General features: G+C 41.0%; 4 protein-coding genes across 4 annotated transcripts; 1 reads left to right on the plus strand and 3 right to left on the minus strand.

Annotated features, from left to right (window-relative positions):
* On the minus strand, positions 1-1,149 carry sox32 (SRY-box transcription factor 32). The gene is made up of 2 exons (XM_084703305.1): positions 846-1,149; positions 1-665 (listed from the first exon to the last, which is right to left on the minus strand). The coding sequence occupies exons 1-2, from the start codon at positions 1,147-1,149 to the stop codon at positions 1-3; spliced, it is 969 nt and encodes a 322-aa protein (XP_084559431.1).
* A 6,193-nt stretch (positions 1,150-7,342) lies between these two features.
* mrpl15 (mitochondrial ribosomal protein L15) lies at positions 7,343-9,538 on the minus strand. The gene is made up of 5 exons (XM_084703092.1): positions 9,378-9,538; positions 8,832-8,989; positions 8,391-8,556; positions 8,041-8,164; positions 7,343-7,946 (listed from the first exon to the last, which is right to left on the minus strand). Exons 1-5 carry the CDS (start codon positions 9,480-9,482, stop codon positions 7,609-7,611), a joined length of 891 nt encoding a protein of 296 aa, XP_084559218.1. The 5' UTR covers positions 9,483-9,538; the 3' UTR covers positions 7,343-7,608.
* A 104-nt stretch (positions 9,539-9,642) lies between these two features.
* On the plus strand, positions 9,643-12,637 carry lypla1 (lysophospholipase 1). Its single transcript, XM_084703094.1, has 9 exons — positions 9,643-9,966; positions 10,103-10,134; positions 10,440-10,505; positions 10,634-10,681; positions 10,784-10,854; positions 10,949-11,022; positions 11,203-11,304; positions 11,748-11,918; positions 12,091-12,637. Exons 1-9 carry the CDS (start codon positions 9,898-9,900, stop codon positions 12,139-12,141), a joined length of 684 nt encoding a protein of 227 aa, XP_084559220.1. The 5' UTR covers positions 9,643-9,897; the 3' UTR covers positions 12,142-12,637.
* Positions 12,638-12,783: 146 nt separating this feature from the next.
* On the minus strand, positions 12,784-18,297 carry LOC146274931 (regulator of G-protein signaling 20-like). The gene is made up of 5 exons (XM_084703095.1): positions 16,695-18,297; positions 15,418-15,578; positions 14,578-14,655; positions 13,864-14,098; positions 12,784-13,668 (listed from the first exon to the last, which is right to left on the minus strand). Exons 2-5 carry the CDS (start codon positions 15,573-15,575, stop codon positions 13,480-13,482), a joined length of 660 nt encoding a protein of 219 aa, XP_084559221.1. The 5' UTR covers positions 15,576-15,578; positions 16,695-18,297; the 3' UTR covers positions 12,784-13,479.
* Between the last annotated feature and the right edge of the window lie 898 nt (positions 18,298-19,195).

Consider the following 19,195-nt stretch of genomic DNA (forward strand, 5'->3'; position numbering starts at 1 on the left):
CTAAAAATGTCTTAGTCTGATCTGTTGGTGATAACTTGATTCCATTGGTTCTGGTTTGTGTGAGGGTGGGCCTAGGTACTGTTCAAACTCACTTCGATCCAGATCATAGAGCATGTCCAGTTGGACCTGTTCAAGGTAGAACTCCAGGGAAGGGCCTGTAGAGTTCAACTGTCCGACACAGGGCATACTTTCCCTCTGCTCTCCTGGATGGCTAGGGCACGCAGGGCTGGTAGCTCCATACGGAGGAACGTATTGCTGGCTGCGGTAAGACATATGAGGCTCCGCTGGGTAGGAAGGAGCACTGGGGAACATCAGAGACTTGTTTGAAAAGTCTGCTGCTGGTTCTGGGTTTTCCGACACGTTTGAAAAGGACCCTTGCATACTGGAGAAGTGGGTAGAGGAGTCATGGAAGTTGGCTGAGGGTGCAGGGTGTATTTGGTTCTGAAAAGAGTAGTTGAAGTTGTAGGGTATGGTGAGGCCCTTGGTGCAGAGTGTGAACACAGGGGCTTCCTCACTCTGAGCTTTGAAACCCTTCTTGGACTGCTTCTTCCTGCGAGGACGGTACTTGTAGTTGGGGTGGTCGATGGTGTGCTGCACTCTGAGACGCTCAGCCTCCTGCATGTAGGGGCGCTTCTCTGCCAAAGACATGGCCTTCCATGTTTTACCTGAAAAACAGTGAGGTTAGTAATCAAACTTCATGAAAAACATTGAAACTGATTCTATGTTCACAGGCAATAGAGCTACCCCACATTTTTTTATATGTTAAAAAAAAAAGTCTTATTTAAATCGATAGAATATAGAGTATTGGTGTGTTTGAAAAAAAATTGTATATCAATGTAATTTACCGAGAATTTTGCTCAAGTCGGTATTCTCTAGTTCCGGGTTAAGCAGAGCCAGGCGTCTGCGCTCGTCCTTGGTCCAGATGATGAAGGCATTCAAGGGCCTTCTTACTCGAGGCTCCACCGATTTAGCCTCCGTACTGGAGCAGCTGGAGTCCGAGTTTACCGAGTGCGGACTGGAGGGTCCGGAGCCTGGAGACCGAACGTCTGTCACGCTGGTGGACGACGCTGCAATGAAGTTCTCGCTTTCAAATATTGCCTTGGTTGCGCAAAGATCAACATTGGATTTTTTATTTCGATCAAAGTACATGGTTACGTCTATAGGTTTGTCTGCTGAAGGCCGCTCTCATCCTCCACCAACTGATGGAGACGGATATATGCGCTACATCCACCAATTGGAGGCCAGGAATGGATTCAGGTGTGAAAACCAGGTGTTTCCTCAAGTCAGTGAAAGATCTGGCTCAATCAACAGACACAAGAAACCAAATCTTTTTTACCTAATCTACAAATGAAGTTAAATATTTTGTATTGCCAAATGAGACCAACTTCGATTTCACATTATTCAATTGCCTATAGCCTATTTTGATTCTTCGATTTAAAGTATACATTTAGGCTAGTGCATTATTAGCCTTGTTCAAGAGGATTACAGAGCATTAGTAATGACTGGATAGAACGACAAAATGCCTTTTATCAGTTTGCAGAGATGAGTTATCGAAAGGAAAATAAAGGATGCTAAAATTACATTTAATTTCCTCATGAGATCAATGAAATCAGATCATTTAAGATCAAAAAGGTTCCAACATCAAAGTTTTCTGGCGGAACTGGTTACTCATTACATCGACTCTTATCTAGCCCACTGTCTATCGAAGCACATTTTACAGGATTGAAACAAACAAGATCATCAAGGGAAGTTTATTATACGATTACCTGGGATAAATATTGACCTAACAAGCAAGATATCTAACTCTCGATAAGGACACATAACAAACTAGGAGTTTACCATATAGGACTAGGCTTAATAAAATGACAATTTTCTACAGTTAAATTGATGGAATTCAGAATGTGATTTTACAAATAAATAATGAAAGGACTATAACATAAGTAAACGGGGTATACAGTAAAGCATTCATCGTGTTAAGCACAAAAACCATATGCAAAAACAACTCTGGTTCAGCCTTGCTGTGAGATGCATGTTGTGCAGTGTCAGGTTTTCTGGAGTGATAAGGATTTGTACGGGAAGTTTTGAAAGGTCAGGAAGGAAAATAAAGTTAGACGTGAGTGGTAGCCTACAAGGGTGAGGTTAACTCTCTAGAGGACAGTTTTGTTTTCGTATAGAACGTGTATTTGTTCTCTAATATTGTTCAGTCTTCAGTGGTAAAAAAGCAGTAGCCTACAGCATTTCCGCAGTCTGAAATACAAATAGTTAGTTATCTGTTATGCAGATTTGTCATTTGGTGTGCTATCACATTAGCCAGTCCAAAAAACTAACACAAATCTCCTCGGTTTCAACGAATAGTCTGTCTTCATTTTGAATAGCCAACACCACATTTGACAGCGCACTCATTTTAACACACACAATGGAGGTAATTACGGCCGTTTATGTTGACTCCAGAATACACAGGCTAGTAGGCTAGCCTCATGCCTGTTGCTGTGGCCTGCACCTGTACTGTAGGCCTATTGTTTTGGCAGACTATTTGTGCTTTCACATTTAGCTGTCATCTCAAGTCTGAAAAGCTGCAGTCCATGATTGTCATTGTTAGATTACAAGGTGACCGTAACATCTAGCACACCTGCACAGTGTTGTGACAGACAGATTTCTGGCATGGTCATAGATGGATGTCTTTAGGCTGAAGGAACTTGACACCTTGATCAAACAGACAGTTCAATGTGACATCGTTTCATTAACAGGGTGATCAGGGGTTTTTCTTTAAGCTAATCATCTTTTGCTCTCATCAAAGCAGAGGGATCCTTCAGTGCGTCAGCTCAACAAAACTTTGGGCAATCAGAGTTAAAGGCCGGTTTATTGTTCATCGATACAATCTAGATTGCTTTTTAGACTGTCTAAAGATACCAAAATGAAGTAATCGAATTTGAGAAGTGTTCCTACTTAACTATGCCTAGACGGTCCCAACGTGATTATTAGAAATTAACTAGGGCTATTCTCTTGTAGGCCATAGGCCGATGTGTTTCGTCTCATGTTTGTTTGAATAGGCTATATGTTGGAGCGTAATTAATTCCTAAGATGTAATACATTTCCTGATAGATTAGTCTATTAAAACGTTGGAAATCCAGATGGTTATTCACAAACACAAGGACATGATTTTATTTTTAAAACCAGGCTGTCAGAATTTGAGCTGGAATCCACATCGAAGTGTCAAATCGAACACATCCCCGCTGTCGTGTGAAAAGCGCTAATGGATTTAATCAATTAGTTTGAAGGACTCAGCATGAATACAATAATGTTAGTTTCTGCAGGCATTTATGTAAAAGGGGCAACTATTAGACAATGCTCAAGGAATGTTGAACTTTTAAAGTGGTTTCAACCCATAATTTTTGCAGCACAGACCAAAATCATTTTTTATTTGATATTCATACAACCAATAGCTAATACAACTAATTGCGAGTGCACTTTACCGTTTTCAAAACATTACTATTATTATTCGTTAGACCATAGATATTTTGTTACAGGATTCCCTCGGTGGGTCTCTTTAATGGAGGACAGTGGGGTGCTCAAGGAAGACAGTGCATTGTGTTGTGCACAAACAAGGTAGCGGCTGAATTGCAACCATGATGTCTGAATGGTGATTGTTCTCAGGCATTCCGATCACAATGTTCTATTGTATTGGACACAAGTCAAATGTGGGACCCTCCTCTCCCTCTTCATTTTACATCAGACTGGCAACACGTAGAGCTGCAGTCAGAGTCACAGGACACTGACTAAGCACCATCTATTCTGGGACTTGAATATTGCTGGAATTATGCTTAACCTTTTGAGATTTTTTCCCCTAACTGGATTTCCCTGGGAAAAAGAAGAACAATTCAAATGATGTTAGTGCGTGTTTGAGGATGTGATGGATACACCTGTTGTTTAGGACAAACTGGATCAAATGTTGTCCTATGGTCTAAAGGGAAGGACTGATCTCTAAGGTTGAATGTAAGGATACTCGTAAGGATACAGACATACACTGAGTTGTTTTACCAGTTTACATGCTTTATTTTGCAGGTAGGATTTTCTTTTACCAGTGATGGAAACCTTTTTTAGGATGGATAATATTGTACCTCTTGATGATACATGGGGTATGCTACCATGAAGAATGACAGAGAATGAAGAGAAAAATAACAAGACTATGTAAAGTAAAGCTACATGTTTGGGTCTTAGGTAACGGAGCTCTGTGATCTGCTGGGTTCCTCACTTAATTGCCAGCCCACGGATATATGTGTTTTCCACACAGTGCCTCATCATTGCCCCCCATACACACACACACACACACACACACACACTCACACACACTCCAAGTAGCAGCATTGTTCCACAAGGTGCTCAGGTGACTGTATGCATCCTCCAGACACAGCAGGCTGGCATCAGATACACTCACCCAAGACTCCATTCTATGCAGAGGCCTAACCAGCCCCCTCCAGCCTTCCTCTTACCCTCTCCCCCTGCAGCCAGTCCGTGCTAATCAGGTGTTGGAGCCCACACAGAGGACCCAGGTCCCAGCCCTGAGCTGAAGCCTCACACTCCCTAGTAAACAGCACCCTACCCTGCCCCATACCAAGGGGTAGCTGGAGGGATTACACACCCCCTGGGGTAGACTGGCTTAATGTGGCCTCATTAGCTGAACACAATGATGTCCCCACCTCTCAACACAGATAACACTCACACAAACATACATTCACACATACATTTAGACACGAAACAGAGTTGACAAAGCCTGCAGACACACTTCGACCCCTAGCCAGACTGGCTTCCATACAGTGGTCAAGTGGGAGGCAGTAAGAATGTGACATGAATAGAAGGTATGCAATAAATGTAAAAAGTAAAAATAAAATCAAGTATGTTTCAAACCTTGATGTGCCACAATATAACTAATAGAAAATCATTTAAAATGACTGATGTGTAAAAAAAAAAAAACAGCTCGGAGTCATTGATACATTCAGTACAATATCTCACACTGTTACATTTGTCTAGCTTCGAGAAACCTTGCAAAAAGTGATCAAAGATAGACATGCCCAAATACAATTCTATTCTTTGCAAATGAGGGATTGTATTCCAGACCTGTCTTCTGATAAGACCCTTATCTGCTTAACTGAGTGAATTTCCCAAGTCTCTTATTGTCTGGGCTCTAGAGATCTTGGCATTTGATGGAGTATTGTATCGCCACAGCAGGCCATGGCATAATGTCTACAGTCTCAAGCTCAACTTGTCTACGCTCTCTTCCTTCAGCTCCAATGAGAACACTGTAGTCTGTCAGTCTGTCTGTCTGACTGCCCTCCCGCCTGTCTGGGTGCCCGACCCTGAACCCAGACAGCATTCAGTGGCTCCTAGGAAGACAAAACAGACAGAACTCCAATTAGCAGCAATCCACTCTAATTATTATCTAGTATCCTAGAATGCCTCAAACCTGTGAGACACTGTGCTATCTCTGTCTTTCTGCCTGTCAATGGATACTCACCGTTAGGAGATAACCACAATAATCTGATCTGGTCTACTTCGACAACGACTAAACAATGAATATTTAAACATTTAATTAGATAGTGTGAACTGGTTAGACTCAGGCATTAGATCAATGGGATCACAAACTATGACGCAATCCTTGATAGATTTGAAAAACAAAATATGTTTGTTATTTTCCCCCTAACCTTCTGTGAAATTAGCTCATTTTCATTGAAATTTTGCAAAAATGAATACGTGTGTGCTTAAGTGTTTATTCTCTTGATGCCCCCTCATTCTCCACCCAAACCCTGTGGTAATTTTTTTTAAATTGTCTCTCCATTCACCTTCACACTGTAGTTATAGAGCAGATTTGGATTCAAAAGGATTTCTGCTGCTTTGAAGATAAGGGCCATTGCTCTGCCATAAACAATGCTTGTGCAGTTTCTTTCCTGTGCAGTGATTTATTTAAAGTATAATGCTGTAAGGTTTGGGCTTGTTTTCCTGGCCGGACTGGTCATGTATTGGTGTGTCATTTATTAGAGTCAATTATTTGAGATACAGGAAAATACTGAACAATGAGAACCCATACCCTTTTAATGTAATTTCAAAACCACAAGCTCATTAAACCTACAGGGCATTACTATATTTCAGAAATCAGGCCTACAATGACAAACACAGCAATAAGCACTACTTGCTAGAAGAATGCTAGAAGGTACACAAACATACACACACACACACGCCCACACACACATGCTTCCTTTGATAAAGAATTTTATTCCACCAGGAGTGCTATGTCAACGGCCCTAAGGACATTGTATGCCAAGAATACCATGTTATTTATAGACAGCATTATACATTTAGACTTAAAATAAATATTGGAGCAGTGGAACATGAATTTCTGTGGGAATTAAAGTGTAAACAATCAGGTCTTAAAAAGTAATTTGGGAAAACAGTCACTGTGGGATTGAGTAGCCATGTTTTACTCAAGTAGTAGTGGAAAATCATTTCTAAGGGGTTTGAGTGTGCTTCTGAAATTTATTATTGAACTAAAGCCGATGACATTGTCCACAGTAACCAGATGAAACAACTACTGTTTGATACTAATGGAACATGACAAGTTCCATTGGGTAAACAATAAATTAAATACAATGAAACACATATCACACACCTTTTTTTACAAAATAATCAGGCAGATTTGATCTGATGTAGGTTGAGCCATATCATTTAAATGTTTAATTGTGTCAATTGATGGGCCTAGTGTAGTAATGTACTGTTCGTCTACATGTTGAACAGTGAAAGTGTCAGAATGGAATTTCAGGAATGTAACATTCCGTGGAACACCTTCACAGTGACTTCAGGACAGGATTATCATTTTAATCAGGAAGTGTTTTGCCAACATTGCAAGAAATATCTCCATGGCATTTTCAAAATACCTTTTTCCCTATACTGGCAATGGTACTTACAACATAACAGGGGCAAAGACAGAAGTGTGTGCCTCTGATTGTGTTCCAAGGGGGGTTAGAGTCGTTTGAACGTCCAGGCCAGGATACAGCTGCCTATGACTAATTTCAAACTCCCCCATCTACAGCCAAGGCAGCTTGTTTCACATGTAACACACATCACCAGGCATCTGTTTCCTGTTTTCATTCTTTGAGTTATCTTATTTTCCTTATTTCCCCCTCACCTGTTACAGTCCACGTTTCTTCCATTAAGTTGCGCAAGTCATTTTCTTAGCTCCGACACCAGCAGGGTACATACGGCTCTCTCATCTTAGTGTGATGGGGGTAAAAAATTAATCAATTTCCCCCTACGCTGAATTCCTTAAACCAAATGTAAAACCAACACCAACTTTATATTCTCTTTCTTTATTGCTGAAACATCATCCATTCCATTCCAAACAGAATCAATGTAAAAAATTAAATTACATTTACAAAGTCAGGTATACAGATGTAAGCAGTGGTCAAATTACATTGATGGACACACTCGGCTCTGATACATTAGGGCATGATGGGCAAGTGACTTAACCTGTCAGCAAATTACGCAATGAGACATTGACTCAACAGCCAGCATGGCATTTACATACATCAAACCAAGTTTATTTCACAGACTAGCATCTTACGAGTTGTAATATCTGAGCAGTTCCTTGTCCACAGGTTTCAGGATCTTTTTCTCCGCCATATTGACCACCCATCCTGGTGAAAGGCCAAAGAAGATCTGCCTCACATCCTTCCTCATGGAGAGCATGTGGTACAGCTCGTCCTTGGAAATGTCCGGAAGAATGTAGCCGTACTTCTTGGCCAGGGCCAACCGTGCTTGCTGGATCTTCTCTGGGTCCGCCAGGTAACCCCTGTTATCGGCATCTGTGTAGTAAGGGACCAAGTTCTCCCCTGGCAGAATCCTCTTTGGAATTGGCTGACCGGTCAAAAAGAATGGGACAGGCTTACAGAGGACCGCTGCAAAAGAAATGTGGGAGGCACATGTTACCAATATTGTATTTGCATTTCAAATTACGTAGCATGAAGTGCTATGAACTGAAATGTTACTTACTAAGACTTCTGGGATCATAGAACCCTGTGGTGATGACCCCTCCATTTCTTTCTATGGCAGCAATGGTGCCCTCTGATGCCATCTGAACTTCAATGTTGACTTTCGCAGCAAAAATATCAGCCCCCTAAAACAACAACAACGAGAGAGTAGTTGGATTTATGAGAACAAACTAACATGTAACCTGTCAGGACAAGCTGTTAGAGAGTGCCACCTAGTGGAATAGTAAAATGGCAAAACACACTAAATGATAAACTTGGCAGTATACAGGTGGTTTTGGATAGTGGACAGTGTCATGTGAATCACCATTTCTGCTGAAGTTAAACAGCATATAAATCTAGACCTAAAGTTACCTCGTCAACAAGCTGTACACCATAGTCTCGCTTCAGGGGCTGAATGGTCAAGCCCCTACCATTGACCAGCTGTGTCAGGTCAATGGGTTGAGTGGGATCAACTCGGCCCAAGTCAATCAGGTACTGCAGCCTCTTCAGGGACAGGGGTTGGTACTGTGGTCTGCGACTACCAGGAAAAGAGTACAGGTTTGAGAATGAGCCACGTGGCTCATTTTTGCTCCAAACATGTTGAGCGAACACAGGCTTCCTCTTAAACATGAACTGGACTGTCTATATAGATTGTCTATACAGTCTGTTGCAAGTACTGATGTGTGCTGAGTGCTGATCACTTGAATAGTCAGGTTCTGTATGACTTAAATATCACATGAGCTTAAAACATGCAGCAAAACCTTTAAGTGGAGAGTACAAATAAACTATGCACAATCAAGGTTCCTCACATACCTGTGGCCCTCATTGTAACCATATTTGGGGATAGAGAGATAGAAGGGAGATTGACCCCCCTCAAACCCCAGACGGGGGCGATTGCCTCTCTGCCTCTCTCCTTTGTGACCCCGGCCACTTCTGTTGCCTCCGTGCTGACCTCTGCCTCGTTTTTTCTCCTGCAAAATGACACAGAACAGCGAATCAAAGGAGCAGTCACTACTGGCCAATGTGTATTAAATAGCCATGTTGTTTGTGTGAAGAATCCCACATGGTATTTAAGTGAGGTCATGCACATTTCTGCACACTGTAGACCACAGTTTTGAATTAGGCCTATTCCTTAGATGCACAGAAAGATATATAAGCCTATGTATTATAACTAATTTAGATGTGTAAATATGAGAAAATCCAGCAACACAATCCATGCATTTTCGGGCTGTAAATTAACTACATGAGTACCTAACTTGATTCTAACTGTAGCCTAAATAGTTTGGCAACTAGAGGCTACGCAACATTAGCTAACAGCATCTGCTAATTTAAATCTAACCATGAACATGTTCCACTTACTGCTTTTTTGGTACCAGGATCCGCCCGTAAATTGGCAAGTGTTATGCGGGGCAAGTTTTGCAATACCTCTAACGCTTTCCCACCAGGCTTTTTCGTCAAAGACATGGTTCTGCTCACATGTCAACGTTGTCCAAGGACAATATCAGCCATCACCGAAATAACATACGGAAACGGAAGTGTCAGACCTCAATTTGTGTCTGAACCAATGTCTGAAAGGAAAACAGCCCAACATCCAATCATTATGGGAAAAAGGCGGAACTCCAAACTGTCAATCAAATCGAGTTGAACGTCAAATTAGTATGTAGTAAAATTGTTTGTTTGATCCACGTTTTCCATTATAAAGAAGCGATGTTGACTTAAATCACCATAGACAAAACCAGGAATAGATCTGAAAATTGTTATAGAAATCTCGGAACAAAATAAATTGTCCAAGGTCGATCAAAAGGACGGTAACCGCCTCGTGTAGGTAGCTTACGGATAATATAAATTCAGTTTTTTATGTTTTCTACAACTGCGTTGTATGTGCGGCAATAATATGTCAGTTCCATTGCCTGCAATTGTGCCTGCTTTACGAAAAGCTACTGCAGCGGTGAGTTGTGCATCTTACCGGATGCAACGATTGAGACTGATTTGACAGATTCTCTGCCTGTAATTTTTGGTATAGCGTTGGAAACTGTCCATACACAGCATATTTCCAATCTTGTTGAAATTGTTTGTTGTTGCAGGTGATATTTCTTCATGGCTTGGGTGATACAGGGTATGTACCAAGTTGTCAGTTCATAGGCTTCTATGCATGTTTGCCTCTCATCAGGGCTTATAAAATAATAATAATCACTTTTACAAACTAATTTAGCCCACAGATGTACAATTGATACATTGATACATTCTTATTGTTAAGGGTAGCCCTATGTTTTAGAGCTTTAATTCTCAGGGCTCTCGATATCAAAAGTTTGGCCTGAGATTAGCCTACCATACCTGTCAAAGTTTGGGTAAAACGTTGCGTGATAAATGACTCAAATGGCGAAGGCGTGATACTTGAGAGCCTTGAATTCTTGCTTATAGTCATGGTTGGGCCGAGGCTTTTGCAGAGATCAGAACTTCACATGTGAAGTACATCTGTCCTCACGCGTGAGTATCTGGAAGCAAGATTGCATTTCTCATTATCAATAAAGATTATGGGAGACATACACTTGCGTTGTCTCACTTTTTAAAATCACTAAATAAAATCATGTATTTTATCTTCATTTCTTTCTCAGGCCTATCATGCCTGTCACTTTAAACATGAACATGTCCATGCCCTCTTGGTAAGATGCAGAGCTTGGAAAGTTATACAATATTACCATGGATTATTGAGAAAGGGAAAGAGTAGAGTCAGTTCTGTATCATGATTTCTGTCTGTGTCGTAGGTTTGATATCATCGGGTTGAGTACAGATGCTGAGGAAGACGAGTCTGGGATAAAAAAAGCAGCAGAGAATAGTGAGTGGGCTTTTGGATTACCGTTGCCACTTCTTTTGCATATAGTAAACGTGTGGATGATTCACTAGTGACCTGTCGTTTTCTTTCCCATCAGTTAAAGCGCTGATAGACCAGGAAGTCAAGAATGGAATACCCTCCCACAGAATTGTCCTGGGTGGGTTTTCTCAGGTAGAATTTATCCAGTTTTTTCTTTCAGTGGCAAAAAAAGAATGCAACTATGTGAAATATATGACAAATGCAGACTACATCCACCGCCAAACCATGTCCTTTCATTGGCCATCAGAACATGTGATTGTTCCTCTATAACACAGTACCACATGGTCCTTGTGTCTTTTTTTGTGTGTACAGGGTGGAGCCCTGTCTCTCTACACAGCCCTGACGACTCAGCAGAAGCTAGCAGGAGTTGTGGCTCTCAGCTGCTGGCTGCCTCTACGCAGCTCCTTTTCTCAGGTACTGACTCTGCATATTTATGCATTTTACATTTTACTAAGACATTTACTTGAACAACACTAGTGATTAAGGAAGTTACTGAAGCAGTTACTGAAGTTACTGAGTTTTAATTGTTCTAAGGCCACCAAAAGCAGCACTTAGCAGTTTCACTTGTTGTAATACCTGTGACTTTGTCCCTTACCTGAGATACTGTTAGTACACTGTCTAGCAAGAAACTGCACCCATTAGTAGTTGATCTTCCACAAAATATATTTTTTTCTGCACCGTACTTGGCATTGTACTGTGCCAGTATGTAGTCTAATTGAAATGTTATTTGTCGCTTTGGATAAAAGCGTCTGCTAAATAAATTGAACATAATTGTATTGAGGTAAAGGTGTTGGGCTTGGTATTCTTCCAAGAAATTCTCCAATGATTTCAACTTACAGTATATTTTGCGTTTCAAGGCTAATATGGTCAACAAGGACATTCATTTCCTCCAATGCCATGGTGAGGCAGACCCTCTGGTGCCGTTAGTATTCGGTAGTCTGACGGTAGAAAAGCTGAAGACTCTTGTCAACCCAAACAACGTCACCTTGAAGACCTATCCCAGAATGCCTCACAGTGCCTGTTCTGAGGTTGGTATGGTCATGTAATAGTGTAACAACGTAATGTAACAGAATGGTGTATACAGCTTTATGCTTATATTATGGTAATGATGATTAGTGATAATTTATCCCTCTCTCTCTCTCTCTCTCTCTCTCTCTCTCTCTCTCTCTCTCTCTCTCTCTGCCTCCATCCATCCTACAGGAAATGATGGATATTAAGCAGTTCATTGAGAAGCAGCTTCCTCCAGTTTAGCTAATGATCTTATTAGCAGCCCACACACTACCACCATCGCTGACTAGGTCCCTGACTCCTGCCTCTCATCAAGATCCTCATAGCCACTGACTGACTTTACTAAATACCTGCTCACTCTGGTTGCTGCTCACCAAGTTAGGGGTAGGCTAAGGGCTATAGACAGTCGAAGAGGAGAGTTTACACAGACAGACTGCAGTGTTTTGGACTGGAGCTATGACTAAATCTTTTACACAAAACATATCAGTTGTCATTGTTGAACAGCGGCTCGCCTTCAAACCTCAAGAAATACATCTTTAGATGTGGTGGAATATCTATTACTATATTGGTTTGAAAAGCTATTTAATACAGTTTTTTGATTTACAATAGATAGCAGAGACAAAATAGTCGTTTAATGATCCATTGCTCTTCATCTAATATACATAGAAATAATGAGATGATTAACATGAAAAAGACCATAGATTTATTGTGCTTTATTAAACTTGTGTGAAGGAAAACAGCCATCTTCTTTATTTGAAAAAATACACCAATAAGTCTGTGGTTGTACTTTCACAGTATTTTTTCTTTCTTAAATGTATTTGTTCCTTGTCATAACAATGCCTAATTAGAAATTATATCTCAATAAGAATCACAGTATTTAAATTCACAGGCTATTTTTATGACTCAGCTCATATTTTCTGTAAAATGTAGTAAAACTATTATTCTTTGAGAAGAGCTGAAAGCACCACCATGTTATATAAATGAATTGTCGCACCATTCAAACTACTGTGATAGTGTAGTAAGATCTTATGCCAAGGCACTTTCATAATCTTCTTGATATTAAGTATGATCTATTTTCTCTAAAACGAACCTAAAACACATTAAGGCTGACAATATACTGTACCTACACATAAATATAGTGCTCACAGATACATGCTTATCTCTCCTTAAACAATATATAAAAGTGCAATATCAAGCGCTAGGGAATATATAAAAATATAAATATGTCTTGAAAACATCTACTTGTCTGGAACTGGACCAAGCATTTGTTCTTGCTCGTTTCAAGGAAAGCTTATATTGTGTACACAAACAGTACCTGTTCATCTACCTGTAAAAATCTAAACATTTGAACTGCAACTGGAGGGTAAAAGTTATTTTGTGGGACACATGCGTCATCTAAAGCCAAGTTCAGACACAACAGCTCAGACGTTTTGGATTGGAAATGTTCTAATGTGTCTGCTTCAAAGAAAAAAAAGGTTTTTACTATTCAACTCATCCGATCTTATGTAAGGGCAAGGAAACAGATGTTCTTGGTTTCTGAATCTGGCATTAGTAAGTGCGTGCGGAGGGCTGTTGGAGACCTTATGTTTCAGGTGGAGGCTCGGCCAGGCTCTGCAGTAGATCTGTGTACGCTGAGGAGTTCATGTAACGCGGGTACGAGTCTCTCTGCATCAGTGTGTAGATCTGCTGCTGGGCATCCTCGAACGTGTGAGAAGTGGGCTCCAGCATGTTGTGGTTGATCACTTCTCGAACATGTGAGTCCAGACTCACCTAGGCGAGGGAAAAGCATATCATCTCTGTCTATCAAATCTTTAGAGCTGTATTTGGAGAAAATGTGTTCTGTTTAATCTGTTGAATGGTCAGTGCTAGGTAAGTTAAAAACCATAGCTGGGGTCACAGCCTTTCTAAATAACATTTTTACGTGAACTGAAAAGCTATTGGCCCCAAGCCTAAGGCATAGCTCACCTCTTTAGGAGATAGTATTGAGATGAAATCCTCATATATTTGTCGCACTTTTTCCTCCACCACGCTCTTATTGGTCTCCTTCTTGAGCTCTTCGCAGGCCAGCCAGAACACTATGTTCTCCTCGCTGAACTCTGTCCGCAGGAACTGGCGGAAGCAGCCCCGTCCAGCCGCACTTTTCATCAGCTTCTCAAACGACATGGACCAGGAGCGTGCATCTTCAAGTGTGGGTTTAGGGCTTCACAAAAAAAAGAGTTTTAAAACAATGAATACCCTTTTGAATTCTATAAGTGTCCCCCTTCCTTTCTCTGGCCCTGGAGCTGATCTCTGATCTAACATGTTTTGAAAGGCAGAGACAAGTCCCTCCATGCAGAGCAGTAGTCTTGAACCCAGTCATCTGAGAGAAGGTTTTCTCCAAAAGAGGGTGAAAAGCATTCAAAGTGAGTCATGGGGTAGCTTTCCTTTCTCTGGATACTGCTGTTTTATTGTGGAAACCACAGTGCTCAATATTTTTTTTACATTTAGTCATTTTTAGCAGACGCTCTTATCCAGAGTGACTTACAGTAAGTACAGAGACATTCCCCCCGAGGCAAGTAGGGTGAAATGCCTTGTCAAAGGACACAACGTAATTTTGCACGGCCAGGAATCAAACCAACAACCCTCTGATTAATAGCCCGATTCCCTAACCACTAAGCCATCTGACCCCCAATACTTTACCTGTCCTCACAAGTTTCCTCCGGCCTCCTCTCATATGTGGTTCTCTGGACCCTTTCATCTTCACCCCTAACAGTCAGACTGGGAAACACACAATTAAGATATTCATGCCATGTAATTAAACGACAGCGTCAAAATTATGTAGATATAGTATGCATAAGTGTGTTTTATATAGTAAAATGTATGTAATGTCTAATTCTGTTAACTGAAATATTTGATTAAGATACATTACTGTATGTTATTTAAGTGTTACACATAAGTAACACTTAATGTTACACAAGTGTTACACATAAGTTACAGGTACCAGCCCAGCCCTCATGAATGTTCCTACTCTACAGGGAGGCCTTGCGTAAACACAAATTTGTGTTGTGTCGTAATAGAAATGTTCAACACCTGATGTCTGCAGTCACCTGTTTTCTAATTAGATTCAGGCTGAAATAAGACATAAACCACAGGGCACACCTGACCCAGGAGGAGTTGCAGCCAAGCACTGAAGCTTTACCACAATTAGCAGGAATTAATTGAGACACATGTGGAGACAATTGTTGTTCGGTGTCCCCGAGGAGTGAATTAACATGCTCATAGTCTGCACATAACAGGTAGGGAGGCTCCTGGGGGAGGAGAACGTCCATAATTCCAAAACACTAATGTCTCAGTGGGCTTGGCCCCAAAGAGAATAACTGTGGGATATGTATGATCTCTGTGTTTGTGTGACTTGGAGACTGTTGCCCATTCAAACATTTAATTGTAGAAATAAATCCAGCCACCAAGCAACACTGAATTGCTTTCTGCTCATCCAAAACTGTCCTCCTTGTCTTGGTTGATGTGGGCAAAAGAGCTTACCAGGAGCAGCTACAGCAGCAGCACCAGCAGAAGCAGCAGGCGTTTGAAGCATTGGAGGGGGCAGCACCCATCCCGTGGCGAGTTTGGAGGACACTGGCGGCTGCTTCCTGGTGGATCTGCATCTGTCTCTTTCGCATCTCCACCCTCTCCGACCCCATGGGCTGCAGTTAAAGTAAACATCACATGCTCAGTGTAGGAAAGACACGCCCTGATTGAAGAATATACAATTAAATACAGCAATTAGTAAGGTCTAACTATATCCTACATTTCATTCGAAAAAAAACTAAAATATTTAAATATTACTGGAGGAGAATAATAGAGTTAGAACCATTTTAACACTCATGTCTCAAAATCAATCATCTCACAGCAAATCTACATATTTTCTATGACTAATTGACTATGACTAATTAACTATTTTATTTTATTTTATTTGTCTTAGGAGGACAAACCTCTGGGATAAATAATGAACAAGATAACAAACACACTGCCAGTACATGGAAACCCTCCCACACTCATCTCTGAGGCGAAATGTAAAACGGAATCACCATGGTGTCGTCAGTGGCTGTAATACCAGCTGGAGCGCGCATGTCTCTTGCGGAATGCTCTGACCACTTCTATGAAATGATCCCTGCCCAAACTTCTTTGCGCTGCAAGGGTAATAATCAAATCTATATGACATCAATCGTAACCGTCTCCATCAATGCCGTCAATAAACTCCAAATGTGATATGTATATACATGTATGTATTTGTGCAAAACGAGTACTGTTAAGCACAACGCACTTGCAAACCAATGAAACGCAACTGGAAGCAGGATGTTTGAGAGAGATGGTTGAGCGGTTATGATAGCGAGAAGGCGTTGCTCGTGGACCGCAGCCTCCATCAGTCGCATCCAGGAGATCGAGAAAAAATGTTCCTTGTAGATACACACATATGAGGCGTGACAAAAATATAATGCTGTATGATTGATATTAAAATATACCGATTCCCAACCTTTAGAATATGGTGAGGCTACAGATGTTTTCTTTCAATATTGAGCGCTTTCGATGCAAATGGTATAAAATGGACATTTTTATTTTGTTTGGATTCCACCTTCATTAAGTTATGTTGGGAATAACTCTATAACTCTAGTCCAGGATTATACGATTAATGAAAAATAAACGCAATTTTAATTATAGCCCATATGTTCCTTGATTAAAAGAATGAAGCCGTAATGTGGTAAACAAGTCTTAGATATATTTGTCATACAGAAAATATCAATATATTTATATGTACTCACTGTGTCACCATGAATGCCAGAATACAGGTGATTTTGGCTCGTTCACATCCGTCTGCCGCGAGTTAACAAACCATTTGGTTTTCTCTGTGCGCATGCGTTTTTTCATCTGAGAAAAGGTTTTCTGCGGCCTCAGGTCGCGCGGATGGGCGGAACGGTTTTGTGGAGAGAAAAAGAAACAGCCATTGGTTAGGATCAAGCATTTTTATTTGCATTGATTACAGTAAACTGAAAAATGTATCCATGACAATATGATGGACGGTAAAAAAAAAACGTTTTTGATGAGAAATAACAACTCCCCACCTTTCCCGCCATGTCATTTATGTTTTGAATTGTTTAGAATGAGGTGAGCTAAATAGTGTGGATGGGCTGATAAAAAAATATAGAACGGCAATCATGTTTTTATTGTCTTATTTATATGTCTTATTCCATACAAATTCAGCCACGTTAACTTAAAAACACAAAACCTTAGTCTTGAAAAAATCATCGCACTGCACAAACAGATCAAGACTCCCTCGTTGTGGGGTTGCTGTCAGCATCTGTGGCCGCCAGAGGGTAGGGTCGATCCATGCAAAATCGCACTCCAACCGTGATTGAACGAAGGATGAAGAAAGTAGAATGCGGGAAATCCTGTACCAAAATAATTATTTAGGTTGCATGATCCATACCTTCACAACAATGATAATTATATGCAGGCCTAAACCACCTATTAAATAGATAGGGGAACGTTTATTATAGGCCTAGGGCCTGCCTATATCTCTAGGAGATGATGGCAACATGTTATCCTGCAGCCTTGATGGTTGGTTTATCTCTTGCTATGGAGACAATTAAAGATGTCCTGGATGCATTAAAGCTTTTGTGTGATGGGTCTGCTCAGGATATTAAATTCCCTGTCTGGGTAAATCTCTCCACTTTCTTCTGTAGAGTACTCTCATTAAAATGTCAGATGTAGGCCTAATTAGCGGACTGGCATGCTACCGATTGTTTATTGTTTTGGTGTGAAGAGTTTTGTGCTGACCTTTTTCGAACACTGATACAATGTGCGTGTCTCAATACAATGTGTGTGTTTCAATACAATGTGTGTGTTTCAATACAATGTGTGTGTTTCAATACAATGTGTGTGTTTCAATTTCAATTCGACTCGTTGGACTCTGGAGACTCTAAATACATATATTCTGCACATACATCTAACTTTCATATATAGGCCTGTATTTTCCAACAACGGACACGACTACAGAGGGCATTCCAAATCCATCAAAGTGAATCTTTTATTCTTGTTCTCTCATTTCATGCTACAGCACTCCCTATTGAGCAAGTCTCCCCTGGAGCTGAAGTTGCAAATATGACAGTGGAAATATGGTATATGGTGATTGGGTGAGCAGCCAAGGAAATTCATCCTCCTCCACTTTGTGTGAACGACAGTGCTATAAAATAAATCCAATGTATGATACCATTTATTCCTCCAGGCCTCTCTCTCTCTCCCTCTCTCTCCCTCTCTCTCCACCTCTCTGTCTCTCTGTCTTTCCCTCACTATGTCTTCCATTCCCAGGCCTCTCTGGTTCTTTGTGATAAATCTTAACCCTATACAAATCTTTGAGAAAGATTGGCTATTTAACAAACCAAGTTACAGACTGCGTATTACTAGATACTGGGTCTCTTTGCTATTACGAGCAGAGTGGTAAAATAAGACCACACACCCTCTCATTAATGATTTGACCCTGCCTCTGAGACTAGGTACATTATGCATGCATTAAACTGTTGTATACTGAATTCGTATGACAATTTTCAAATGTTCTTTGGCTTATAAAACAAATCTTCAATTGCAGAGAATTATAACAGGCATTACAATTCTCTGAAGCACATAGGGTAGGCGGCAACGGTAACATTCAGACCACGTGGGGTCTTGTGGGTTTGTGTGGATTGCATGGGTCCATACGCTCAAGGCTTCATCACTTATCAAGAGAGCAAAATGTAGCCTATTCACATGAGCAGGTGCTCAAAGGTGCAGAGTGGATTTGGATATCCGTTTGATGTCGCCTCATTGGCCTATGAACAGAAGTTGTGCTCTGTCGACCCTCGACTTGCTATTATCTCTGACTCACAGAGGTTCTTTCTCTAATAGCTAATGGCTTCCCGCTCTCTATTTCCATCCACCAGAGTAATTGCAATTTTTGGGGGGCGCGGCACATCAGTTAAGGCTCAGTGGCTGGCCTGGGCGGTAAAGTAGCATTTATGGCGGAGCGGGGTCAGAGAAGCGGGTGTATCTCAATGACCCAAGGCAATTGATAACGGCAACCAAAGACTTGTGCGGTTGACACTTGGAACAGTCAAGGAGGCCGGTGACTGTATAGGATGCACCTATACACATTTATATACTCCACCACCCATATAGCGCCTCATGTTGCATAGGATGTGTGTGTCTCAAGGACCCACCCACTGACTCACTGAACTGAAGTGTTTGTGTGACGTGTGTATTTGAAAACAGACACAGTTATTAGCATTTA

This window comes from Hypomesus nipponensis, chromosome 8 (genome assembly GCF_054491055.1).
Source record: "Hypomesus nipponensis isolate SF chromosome 8, ASM5449105v1, whole genome shotgun sequence".
Taxonomy (NCBI): Eukaryota; Metazoa; Chordata; class Actinopteri; order Osmeriformes; family Osmeridae; genus Hypomesus; species Hypomesus nipponensis.

Excerpts from the sequence above, each read along its gene's own strand:
- LOC146274931 (XM_084703095.1), bottom strand. The coding sequence starts at position 15,575 with ATGGGGTCGGAGAGGGTGGAGATGCGAAAGAGACAGATGCAGATCCAC. Across the intron at positions 14,099-14,577 it reads GAGGAAACTTGTGAGGACAG|CCCTAAACCCACACTTGAAG; the intron begins GTAAAGTATTGG and ends TTTTTTGTGAAG. Across the intron at positions 13,669-13,863 it reads CAATACTATCTCCTAAAGAG|GTGAGTCTGGACTCACATGT; the intron begins GTGAGCTATGCC and ends TCCCTCGCCTAG.
- mrpl15 (XM_084703092.1), bottom strand. The coding sequence starts at position 9,482 with ATGTCTTTGACGAAAAAGCCTGGTGGGAAAGCGTTAGAGGTATTGCAA. Across the intron at positions 8,557-8,831 it reads GGTTACAATGAGGGCCACAG|TCGCAGACCACAGTACCAAC; the intron begins GTATGTGAGGAA and ends TTTTCCTGGTAG. Across the intron at positions 7,947-8,040 it reads CTATGATCCCAGAAGTCTTA|CGGTCCTCTGTAAGCCTGTC; the intron begins GTAAGTAACATT and ends TTTCTTTTGCAG.
- lypla1 (XM_084703094.1), top strand. The coding sequence starts at position 9,898 with ATGTGCGGCAATAATATGTCAGTTCCATTGCCTGCAATTGTGCCTGCT. Across the intron at positions 10,135-10,439 it reads CATGGCTTGGGTGATACAGG|TCATGGTTGGGCCGAGGCTT; the intron begins GTATGTACCAAG and ends TCTTGCTTATAG. Across the intron at positions 11,305-11,747 it reads TACGCAGCTCCTTTTCTCAG|GCTAATATGGTCAACAAGGA; the intron begins GTACTGACTCTG and ends TTGCGTTTCAAG.
- sox32 (XM_084703305.1), bottom strand. The coding sequence starts at position 1,149 with ATGTACTTTGATCGAAATAAAAAATCCAATGTTGATCTTTGCGCAACC. Across the intron at positions 666-845 it reads CGACTTGAGCAAAATTCTCG|GTAAAACATGGAAGGCCATG; the intron begins GTAAATTACATT and ends ACTGTTTTTCAG.